Raw genomic sequence first — 12,500 nt, forward strand, 5'->3', positions numbered from 1 at the left:
CTTTGACGTGAGTAAGAAAGTTACTATACAGTGCGATGCCTCGCAGTACGGAATCGGTGCGATGCTCCTTTAAGATGGACAGCCAATACACTACACGAATAGAGCTCTAACTCCCACAGAGCAAAATTACATGCAGATCGGAGAAGGAACTCCTTGCTATTGTGATCTCCTGCGAGCGCTTTGAACAGTACATTTATAGCAAACATGTCACTTTGGAAACAGATCACAAGCCATTGATTGCAATCCAGAGGAAGCCTATCAACACAGCCTCAAAAAGACTACAGTGAATGATGCTCCAGTTGCAAAAATATGACTTGACATTCATCTACAAGCCTGGCAAAGAGATGCACATTGCCGATGCTCTTTCTTGTGCCTTACCCAAAAGTTCAAAGACCCAAACACTTCACCCTTCTACAAGGATCTAGAAACTGTTAATTCTGTTGAGGATCTGCCAATATCTGCCTCAACACTTGCGAAGTTTCAAGTGGAAACAGGCAAAGATGAATCTCTACAAGTGTTGTCAAAGGTCATACGCGCCAGTTGGCCAACAACAACTGCCATGGTACCCACTAGACCACAACCATTTTTCAAATACAGAGAAGAGATGACACTCCATAATGGCATGGGCTTTAAAGGAACAAAGATCGTTGTCCCAGAGAGTCTCCACCGCTCAATGTTGAAGGAAACTCACAAGTCCCATCAAGGACTCCAAGCGTGTCTTCAAAGGGTAAGAAAAGTTTTCTTCTGGCCAGGAATGTCTGTACAGCTCAAGGAGCTGATTGATAAGTGTTCTATATGCCAGAATGTCAAGCCAGAACAAGCTACTGAACCTCTTCAACCTCACCCGGTCCCTCATAGACATTGGCAGCAAGTTGCGACCGACTTGTTTACTTTCGAGAACCGTAATTACCTTGTCCTTGTAGATTATTACAGCAACTTCATTGAGTTGGATCATCTCTCTGATACTTCTGCACAAACTGTGATTTGTTAACTAAAGATGCATTTTGCACGCCATGGAGTGCCTGACGCTGGTCCACAGTATTCGTCTTCAGAGTTTCGAAGAATTTGCACTACCTCACCACGTTACCCTCAAGCTAACAGGATGACTGAAAGTGCCTTTAAAACATTCAAGTGGATAATGAAGAAAGCTTTTCTGTCCAAGTCTGTTCCGTATCTAGGTTTATTGGATCACTGCAACACCCCTGCTGCCGCAATGGGCATGTCACCGAGTCTACGTCTTTTTGGTCGCCGAACCAAGACACTGCTTCCCTTCTTGGAATCTCTACTCAAGTGTAACAAATCGGTGAGCGATCTTCTCAAAAAGGATTGTGTTAAGCAAGCAAAGTACTTCAACCACCATGCTAAGCAGCTTTCAGAACTTAAGCCTGGGGACATATATAGTGTGTATGAGACTCCCTGGTTAAACTCAGTGGTCACAAGGAGTTGTATTTAGTAAAATTGCACCTCGCAGCTATAGGGTTGAAGCTAATGGTAAAGTCTACAGGCGAAACCGCAAGCAGTTGTGTCAGACAAAGGAAGAGTTGCAAGAATCTTCGCCCGACATCAACAAGACAAGAGTGTGAGTGCACACAATGCACCGGACCTGACTGAGTCCCCTCCGGTTATTTCACCTAATGCTCAAGTGAAGAGAAAATCTTCACTCAGACCTTCCCCCCCCCCTTCCCGTATCAAGAAAACTGAAACAGAGTGCACAAACACTAGAGACAAGTGTGAGCACCCCTCAATCTTCCTCGGTGAAATAAACAAGCTCAAGATATGGACGCGTAATCAGGCCACCAAAGAAGTTTGACCCTGACTCGTTCTAGAAATGAACTTGTCAATTTCTATAATTAAGTTAATTAATGGTCACGAGTTCGCTATTAATAGCCTGTTTACATAAGACTTGTTGTCCAAAGTTTCGGATTTGAGTGAGCGAGCTCAAGTTAAGTGAGATGTGCTAGTTAACGTTGTTGTTGTTATTGAATCGAAGTTGTAGGTACTGGTTACTGTCTGTACATGTACTCATGGTAATTGTCTCAACCGGACTGATTATATCTGTTGTAGCTGTTGTCTGATCTGATCGTCTCTCTCAATCTTGAAAACGACCGACGAAAACAAAACTCTGTGTTCCCTTTTGACTTTACTCTTCAAGTTGTCTTGCTATGTATACGCCTCTGAGACATAACTCGGCTTTTATTACTTGGCCTACAGTGTGTACTTAAATTCTCTTTAACCCATTGACTCCTGGGGGTTCCCCTTTGACAAGTAGAATTGTCTGGTGTTAAGCAGAGTAAAATACTATTAAAAATGAAGTCTGACCGGTTTAGGCATCAAAGGGTTAAGATCACATTTCCCCTACATTAATTTGTTTAAAAAAATTTTCTATGTGAAATGAAGTTATTTTTCCAGCTAGGAACTGTACAGGCAGGAATTAACATCAATTTGAACTTTATTTAAATGTGAGTTGATGCATGCACGCACTACCATTCATCTGCATGCTTTCTTCTGATTACATATTTCATCGGTTTCCTTCACACTGAGAAAGGGTTCTTACCTGAAATGTCTGTTATTTTTTAAAATTACTGATGCTTTTTTAATATTTATTTTATATCACTCTATTTGTTACTTAATTTTCTCTGCCTACTGTGAACCTTGAATAAGGTTTCTGTAGTGTGTGCTTTAAGTAAAATAGAATATAAATATTCTGTTTTTTGTTTGTGCCACAGGAGCTTGAACAAAAGCAACAAGAGTTAGATGCACTAACAACACGCATTCAAAATCTTGAAGAGGTATTTTTGTTTTGTTTTTTTTGTTTTTTGCAATATTCCGTGCTATATATTCTTTTGTCATTTTGAATATCAGTGGTGGAGTTTGTTGTCATTGTTCAAGTAAAAGGTATAGAATTCTTCATGTTAGGAAGTTGGGAAAAAACTCCAAACTAGAGTAGAATTCATCACGTAAATTGCAGGAATTCAATAGTCCTGAGGGGGTGGATTGTTGCCCAATTTTCCTCCCTTTGCATTTTTAGTATTTAGTCTCTTGTGTCTAAGAGGAAAGTCTCTCTTTTTTTTTCCTCTCCATTTTTCTTTGTTTTTGTTTGTGGGCCACTGCAGTGACCATCATAGAACATTAATTTTAAGTTTTGAAGCCACAAACCTGGATATGTCGGGTAATGTTGTTAAATTAATCTCTATTAGCTTAAGCATTCCTTTTGGCATCATAAGTCAGGTTTGTGTTGTTGTCAACAGGAAGTGTCTAGCTCTGCCATCAAACAAGAAGCAGGTAGGAAACATTATTTGGTCCATGCTGAAAAGTGCAGATAATACAGTAACTGTTGTATGTTTCGAAATGCACTTGTATGTACATGTAAAAAGATGAGTAACAATGTCGCTAAATTTCACAAAGTGTTTCCATGCTTTTCTCTCCAATTTCAACATTTCTCTCATCTGGGAATACAGAAATTAGTTCACTACAATGTGTTTTTCATCCTGGTCCTGTAATTAACCATAGCTCAAGAATGCTAATTGTTACATTTTCCCCGTGCTACATGTAGAAATGGGTAGGAAATGTTTCTGCTCAAATGTACACTATGGACGTCATTTGAGACGCAAGTGGAAATTAACATGTCAACATTAACATGTTTAGTCCACTGAAGGTGCTTTTTTTGTTTTTCATGTTGTGAGAAAGGTAATTTAATTTCATCCAGTTGCAAACATGTCTCTGAGTTCTCCTTTGTTCCATTTTTTGAAATTAATAAGGAGAATTGTGAAATTAAGGACTAATAATTATAGTCCTCAGGTGTCAATAAATTATTGAATCAGATGCAATGCTATGCAATTTTCAATACTTGTATTGTGTCAGTGTGTTCCTTGTTTTGTAGTGGATGTGAGCATTTAAGTTAGTCACCTCAAGTTCATTTAATGTTACTGTAGTTGCTTGTGTAGCCTTTTCTGGAAAGGCTCTTTCTTCATAGGTGGCTCAAACCTGCTTGTTAAGCGCAAAATAATGCTTTCCTTTATTCTGTGGTGTCGTGGCCTTTCCTTTAATACTGGCTAGCGAAAGTTATACTGTTCATTGCATTTTTTAGTGACCTTGTATGAAAAACTGAATGAACTTGGAGAGAAGAAACAGAGTTTGATTGATGAGATGGAGAAGGAAAACAAAGGAACTCCAGCAGAAGAAAGAGAGAGGCTTCTAAAACAGGTATCTGTACCCTGTACTGTACTATTTGTGTTTCTTTAAGGAAAAACCCCAGTTAGCCCGCTTAACAATTGATGATCAACCGTTAGAAGTGGTAACCTCACACAAGGTCCTGGGGCTTATTGTTCAGAATGACTTAAAGTGGAATGAACACATTGCATCAGTAGTTGCTAAGGCATCCAAACGCTTGCATATCCTACGTGCTTTACATCGGGGTGGTGTCCCAGCAGCTGATCTAGTCTCAATTTATGTGTCTTTGATACGCTCTATTTTGGAATATAGCCTCGCGTAGTCTGGCTCTTCCTTTTTGTTTGTCTGAACAGCTCAAAAGAATCGAGCTTTTGGTATTAAACCTACAGCAGGGCATGTGAACTTGCTGACTGCCCAAGGCTGGACGTATGCCGTAATGATCTTTGTATTAAAACTTTAAAGAAAATGGAAGGGAAGGGCCCTCTCTCAAAGCACCTGACAATGACGAGGGTGAGCACACATGGACGTCCGATGAGAAATCATACCCAGAGAACCCTATATTTAGAATCTACATTGTTATATAATCTTTATATTCAATATGGTTTTTAATGTTTTTTTTTTAAAACTGTAAATACACTTTGTAATTCATTTTTAAATGCGAAAATGTGTTTCAATAAAACTATGATTATTATTATTATCATTATTAAGGAATGAAGGTAAGCTGAGCTTGGAAGCGATGGCCACTTGTGCTTCTTTCTCATCTGTTTGGTGGGATGCAGTAATGTTATCATGGTGTTCTTTGTGGCTTCTCACTTTTCCCATTTTGATACCTCTTGTGTAATTTAATCCCCTCTGAGGTTTCTTTGACATACATTGTCTTTAAATTAAAATGTTGTTATGGACAGTCCACAAATTGTTTGTTTTTGTTTTGTTGTTCAATACTTGCAGGTGAAGGAAGATAACCAGGAGATTGCAAGTATGGAGCGAAAGTATGTACATGTAACTATGTCTTTGTCTTGTAATCTATTGCTTGTTTTTGGAAATAATGTATTCTGAAGCGCATTAACACACAGGTAATGTGAATGTACTATTATTGTGTCATTAATCCCCATGCTTTACAGCCACTTTTATGTGCAATGTGTTAATACCTTGTTGTCCTTGCTGAGAAAAGAAAGGAGGAAGTATACATGTACATGAAGTGGGGCCCTAATTTTGTCTCAAATGTATTGGCTTGAAGGCTCAGGTTATACTTGGGTTTTGACTAAAAGTAAGGTCAGAGGTCTTTTAACAATCATTTCATGCATAGGACTGCTGAACTTCGAGAGAAGATTGAAACGGTGAATGGTGAAATTCAGCAACTGGACATGGATTTGGAGGAGCACCAAGGTTTCATATTTTTTGTTTTGGAGTAACTATTTGGAGATTGAAACGTCCATTAAGTGTGGGTCTTTGAAAGGATGTATTGGTGTCATAGTATGGATTGTTCTTGTAAATTATTACATTGTACTTGGTGTCAGGCAGCTCTCTGAGATGAATAATTTATTGTTTGAATGGTTCAAACAGCCAACACAGTTTTTTCTTTAAGGGTGAATGTGAGTGGCTTTACTTGTAAACAAAATTTTTAATGTTTCCATATGTTGTTAACACGGTTTTCGGCATATGGGTATACTATGAGGTGTTTTCACTCCTTTTTGGAGGATTGATAGCTGCTTTAATATTCAACCTTTCGGTAAAATGAGGATCACCAATTTATCCTAGGTGAAAACGGATACAAGCTGAAAACGGATTTGACCGACAACATATATACTGTATTATGTTGTTTGTTTAGTTCAGTGAGTTGTGTAATATTATGTCATTGACTGAATTTTTTTCTAGGAGAACGAAATATCAAGTACAAGGAATTGAAAAAAAGAGAAGAAACAATGGACGGTAGGCCATCTTTTTTGTTGTTCCAAAGTCGTATGATGTGGGGAAGTTCTACAGTATAGCAATAACTAGCAGTGGTTGTTGTTTGCTTTTGTGTCAGTTTATTGAGTTGAAAATCTATGGTAGAAACTCTGTACGTTAAGACTGTAATCTCAAGTGTCCTCTATGGGGTTGTGGTTTGGGGCTCTGGCTCCAAATTTAAAGAATTAGAATTGATACATATTAGAGCTGCTAGACTAATTCATAAGTTGCCAAAGGGCATGACTGATGAAGATATTTTAGCAAGAGCGGGGTGGATGCCTCTTGAATATTTTTATAAATTTCGTATTTTAATGATTACTCATAAGGCTTTTTATAATTTAGGTTTAGAGGAAATAAATTCATTAGTTGTTAGGACCTGTAAGAGCTATAATCTTAGGAAATCTTTAAATATTTTAGTTAATAGACCAAACACTGAGCTTGGTCGTAATTCCTTTGAACACAGGGCTGCAATCGCCTGGAATTCCCTGTCTGATAGTGTTAGATCTTTTTCTAATCAAACAGGCTTTAAAAATGGACTGGAGAAGTTAAAACATACTGTTATGAATATCACTTTTGAAAAAGACAGCTCAGTAGTTTATAATAAGCATGCCGATTTTTATTATTATTAATACATTTTTATGCTTCATTTATTTTTAGCGATTGTTTATCTTATTTATCTAAAGTATAATCACTACCATATGTATGTATTGTTAATTTTATTACAGTAGGTCCACATCAACTGTAAAGTTGCTTTTTTTCCCTCTTGACCTGCTTTACTAAATAAAGTTATGTATGTATGTATGTATGTATGTATGTATGATCTCTCATGAAGTGTGGTTATAAAGGGGATTACTTGAATTGTGATGTTGTGGCATTGTAATAATATTGAAATAATTTCAATTACAAAGGCACAATAATAATTAGTCCTTCCTGTAGACACAGGTGTCATGACTTTAAGTATACATTTTTGGGAATGCTAATTTTTTCATCTTTTTACTTAGATTTTCTTGATACCTTTGAGGAGGTTAAAGCAAATGAACAGGTGTGTCTGCATTTTTAGTTTTTCATACTTGGCCAATGCTCCTCTACGACTGTATTAATATTATTGTTAATATATAGCTGAGTTTTTCCCCCCAGCAGCATGCACTCTCATTGGTTACTTTGAGGTCACATGACATCTAACAATAAAACTGTTTCCCGCCAAAAGTCGCTGAGCGAGTAACAGTCAAAATCTATGATGTCAGAAAGTGACAGTGCACTTTTACCTGCAAATGTTGACGGACGACTGCCATTGTGTTGCACGTTTTTCTTTTTGTGCTATGTAACAAATCCCTTAATGACTGGTCCCTCGGGAAATTGTTCATTTTGTTTTCCTTGGCTGTGCCTCGGGGAAACATTGAGATTCTTGGGAAACAAAATGAACTGTTTCCTGAGGGACCAGTCATTAAAAAGTGTTTATTATTGATCTCTAAAGACAACACTTACCTGTAATCATTCGCTGATTCCTTTGCAACATTGTATGATAAAAACTGTACCATGTTTGGTGCTGTTGTTCACATCTTTCAATAAATAACTAATTTAATTCATTCAGCCCAGGAAAACTGCCCCTGTATTTTCCCTACATTTCTTTGGACTTTTGCATTTCCTTCTCTTTTCTGCAGACAAGAAAACAACAACTTGAAAGTACTATTGTCAACATTTTAGAGCACATCAGCAGAGTAGGTTGACTTTTGCCTTGTTTTTGAGTAAGTTTTGCAGTCTATGAGCTACTCTACTAGCATGTTCTTGAGTTGTCCATTATTGACAGCCACTTTCCCACCGAAATGAAGAATGCTCTCTGCAACTCAGACACAAGGTTAATATTATTGTTAGATAGGGAAAGGTCCATCAGTTAATATTTTGAGATCTGCAAAGTTTCTGGTTTTTTGTCCTTGTCCACTGTACGTTTCTTTTTCTCATTGAGGTCATACTGATAATGAAGAATTACGTGCATGTAGAACAATGTCTGTCATTTTAAATGTTTCTCATCCTGCTTTTGTGAAATGGTTGAATCGTATCAGAACTTCTTCATCAGTAATTGATAAGTAATAATATTGTGGTATTTGTATTCCTCTAAAATTGAGTGATTAATGTTTGTACTGTTGTTTTAGGGCATGGTACGATCCAAACACATACCAAGCCCTGCAGAGCTTCGGAAATTGAAGGTGATAAAAATTGTAACTAGCAGATGTAAGCCAAGTTAGTTGTATATTTTTGTTTGTGAGGAGAAAAAAAAAACACTAAAGTTAATCATAATTTATGTTATTGGGCTTATGTTTGTGCTGTATGTATTTAATAACTTAAAAGTTTCTAGAGTGGACTTTTTTTTGTGGATAATTGAGGGGGGATGGTGTTAAGAATCGACCTTGTAATTTCGGTTACTAGCATTATATTTGTTAAAAACTGTGTGTCTAGTTGAGGAGTGCATTCGTGAGACATCCAGGAGCTTTCACCTATTGCAGCTTGCTCCCATGACTGGCAAATCTTTGCAATCCAGCGATATGCATGTACCCCTCACACAGTTGGGAGACAGGCACTTGTCACGTTGATAAAAAACAGTGGGGGAAAAAAGTGGGAAATCAACACAAACATGCTTTTTTGTGCTACACAACTGTAACGCCATAGTTTCTTTCTACAGTACACAGGCGCAGGAAATCATAGTGTATTTACCGACCTGGCTCCAGTTGTTCAAACAATGGATAGTGCTATCTGTCGGATAAATAACTATCCAGTGGATGTGTACTAGTGGAACTAATTGCACTATACAATGGATAGTGATTTTTACAATGGATAGCACTATCCATCCTCCCAACAACTGGGGCCTGAGGTCTCTCAAATGGGAAATAAGTGCTTCTGCAGTTGCTAATTCTTTTAATTCCATTTTAGTGTATTTAAAGCTGTACAGTGGAAGTGTTGCCTTTTTTTTTTTTAGGATGATTTAAACTTTAAGGAAACTGAAATGCACAAGTCTCAATCCACTGCTGCCAGTTTAGATTTAGGTAGGATCTTTAAGTGTTTTTTCGCTCAGAGGTGCACACAAGGATAATTAAACTCATTGGCAAGAAGAGCTTGGGGTTGAAGGCGCCTGAACGAGTCGTGATGGACGTGTGTGTCCACACGTAACAGAGGGGGTGACATTGTAAGGCTGCCACAGTCCATCTCTGCCAGAGGGGGAGGTGGGTGGTGAAAGGTGGGTGGGAGCAGAAAGATGATCCAAAAAGCACAGCTGAACTGCAATGTTGAGCTAGTAAACGGCCCTGTAGCATGCTTTAGGTTGTAACACTGCTGGCCAGCAATGCCTTGATTTTAACTTTGCCTAAACAAGGCTGCTGCCTAAGAAAATTTTAAAGGGGCCCTCAGAGCTAAACGCTGAGAACTTAGGAGCCCAACATATGAAGTGAAAGGTGTTGCTGTGAAAAATTAAGGAGCCCAGAGCTATTCTTTGGGAGCCCCAGGCTACCGGGCTCTTGTTAGGCAACAGCCTTGCTAAATTTCATTTAGCCACATGTAATATTGTTCCACAAACTTGATGCTCTATGTTTTTGATAATCTGGAACAATTAGGTTCTTGTTAATTAATTGTACTCTGTTTCATGCATGTCTGTTTTGGAATTGTTGAGAAAAGGAAATTTTCTGTTGTGCAACCCATAATGTTGACATACTTTCTTTTTGCTCTTTTATAATATTTTTTAGAGCATTCTCGAGTTCAGGCTGATCTTGAAAAGGTTGAACAGGTCAGGGTTGTTATTTTTTTTTGTGTGTGTGTAGAAGGTCTTTGAATGCCATTTTTCAGCTACACAACAATGCAACACACTTTATTATGATCATGGCAAACTGTGATCAAAATTGTAAGAAATGGGATTACAGGGCAAAAATCTTAGCTTTTAAAGAAAGCAAAGAAAATGACTTGACAACAATATGTCTAACAAAGGAAATAGAGCATTTCTTACTGACCGAGGGGTGGGGAAGTTGCTGCACTAATGGCCACACACATTTCAGTTAGATTTTAATGGATGAAGAGTCACCTGGTGAAGATATGGTTACTAAATCGCTATTATTATTATTAGGGCACAAAAACTTAATTTTTTGCTTGTGTTGCAAGCTCATCTGTGGCCTCATAGTTAGTGCACTCAACTCCATATCGAGTGGTCAGGATTTGGGCTCTGGCCTGGGACATCGTGTTGTGTTCTTGGGCAAGACACTCAACTCTCATGCTGTGGGTAATCCTGTGATGGACTGGTATCTCATCCAGGAAGGGAAGGGAAGGGAAGAGGAGGGGGAGGGGGGGGGGGCGGGGCGGGCGGCGAGAAATACTCCTAGTCGCTTCATGCTACAGAAACCAGGATTAGCCTCAGGCTAATTTGCCACTTGGCTCATAAGTGGACTTAACCTTTTTTTCGCAAGCTCAGTCAGCATGAAAAACATGTGTGATATTGCCTTACTGTATTGTTTGTTTTGTGCAGCTTGAAACAAAAATCCTAACAGAACTGGAAACTCTGAAAGAGAGAATTAACACCATGACTCAGGTATAAAGGGTTGTTGTTGTTGAAACCTTTTATTTGGTAATATAATGCTTACATACTTATTTTAGTTCAGATTTTTCGTTGGTTAAAAACTTTTTAGAGGAACAGATGTAGTTTTTTTTTTTAGTTTCATTTGTCTTATAGACATTGCCATACCCTGAGCAAAGGAAAGTAGAAAGCAGCGAGGTTGAAAAAGTTTTAACCAAGGAAAAATATCAACTCCAACATGTACATGTATGGTGTGTTTTTTTTTGCACTCTGTAATGTATGGGTTTTTTTTGCATTTTTCAGGAGCTTGAGGTTTACAATGATTTGGATACTTTGAAGGAGCAATCTGAAGAGAAGAAGGATGTAAGTTTCTTTTTTTTTTTTGTGGTGTTCACTGGTATAATTGAATTGTTTTCCCTTTATTTGTGTACGTGAGGTAATCTGTGTTATAATTTCAAAGAAAAGGAACTTAAGTGTGTAGTCGTTCTAGCATTGGAGCACTAATTGGGGACACTGTAAACTGAAATTAACAATTGTTGATGGAAATTAAGTGAAATGTTGGTTTTTGAGGGGAGGGGAAAACTGGAGTTCCTGGAGAAAAACCTCTTGGTGGAGAGTAGAGAAGGAACAAATTCTAGTCACATATGCACCTGAGTCTGTGAATTGAAGCCACGGAAGATTGTGTTTGAAAGTTTCTATAGTTTTCCAAATGTAACAATGGGAAGTTTGATATAAGGTTTTTAGCTTTAAATATTATTGTGGTTTTGTATAGTCCAAATTTTAAGTGTCTCATAGTGTCCAAATTTAAGAAAGAAATTAAATGTATTTTCATATAAGACAAAATTGAAAGTCTAGTTTGTACTGTGTAGCATGTATTATATGTAATTGTGTCTGAGTTGTTTGTCTTGTATAAGAGTATAAATGTTGTATAACGCCTGTTTTATTGATTTTAAAAGAGACAATGGCCCCGTTGCTGCTTTAGCTGTTTTGGTGATCTTGTACTAAATTTGATATGTTAATTGTAAACTTCTACTGTATTGTACTTGTGACAATTAAGGTTGTTTGTGTTTCTTTACATTTTTCTTTATAATGTTTGCCATTCGTCGTTTTTTGTAGTTTTTAATTGTGTTTGATTTGTTTTTTTCTATTGTGGCAGCGTTTGTATGATGAAAAGAAGGTGTTGTCCAGGAGGAAGGATACTTTTAAGCAGCGTAAGTATTTTGTTTGTTTCTGTTTTTATATTGGTTTTTTTTTTTTTGCTTGTTTTGACATTTTGTTTTCTTTGTTGGTGAAGATGTTCAACAACTGTCTACACTTTATGATGCTTCAAGGAGCAAATTGATGGAAAATGAGACTCATTCACAGGTTAGCTTTTTTTTTTAATTTAGATAAACGAATTGTTTGCAATGTTCTTCACTTGCTGTATTGATGGAGGATTTCTTTGTTAAGTGTTATTGATGGAATACTATGGGGTTTGCTTTGAGAAGACTGGCACATTTTTTTTCTTTTGTAGCTTGGTAATTTGGAACGGAAGTGGCAGCATCATGAGCAGAATAATTTCGTTATGAAGGAATGTATCTTTTTATTTTGGATGGGTTGTTATATAGTTGTTTCAGTGATGTAAATTATGAGAGTATTTTCTTATTTTGGTTTGGAGAAAGGAACTTTTTTTTCAGGGGAGAATTATTGTGTTGTGTATGGGAAATTTGAATATTTTCTTTGGTGAAAGTCTTTTCCTTTACTATGTGTAGTTATTGCCCAGAAGAGCATGGAGAGTGATTATCGTTCTTTGAAACATAATGTAACAGAACAATTGGAAGATATTAATAAGCTT

The 12,500-nt window shown here is 37.3% G+C and overlaps 1 protein-coding gene across 1 annotated transcript in view; it reads left to right on the forward strand.

Moving 5' to 3' along the window:
* LOC137973850 (intraflagellar transport protein 74 homolog) overlaps positions 1-12,500 on the forward strand; it is an 80,421-nt gene that overhangs the window by 66,353 nt on the left and 1,568 nt on the right. The window contains exons 22-29 of the mRNA XM_068820742.1: positions 9,089-9,155; positions 9,849-9,889; positions 10,619-10,681; positions 10,970-11,029; positions 11,823-11,877; positions 11,961-12,031; positions 12,180-12,240; positions 12,418-12,500. The exon at positions 12,418-12,500 is cut by the window's right edge and continues 507 nt beyond it. Of these exons, the coding sequence (XP_068676843.1) occupies positions 9,089-9,155; positions 9,849-9,889; positions 10,619-10,681; positions 10,970-11,029; positions 11,823-11,877; positions 11,961-12,031; positions 12,180-12,240; positions 12,418-12,500 (501 nt within the window). The remainder of the gene's footprint in view (positions 1-9,088; positions 9,156-9,848; positions 9,890-10,618; positions 10,682-10,969; positions 11,030-11,822; positions 11,878-11,960; positions 12,032-12,179; positions 12,241-12,417) is intronic.

This window comes from Montipora foliosa, chromosome 10 (genome assembly GCF_036669935.1).
Source record: "Montipora foliosa isolate CH-2021 chromosome 10, ASM3666993v2, whole genome shotgun sequence".
Taxonomy (NCBI): Eukaryota; Metazoa; Cnidaria; class Anthozoa; order Scleractinia; family Acroporidae; genus Montipora; species Montipora foliosa.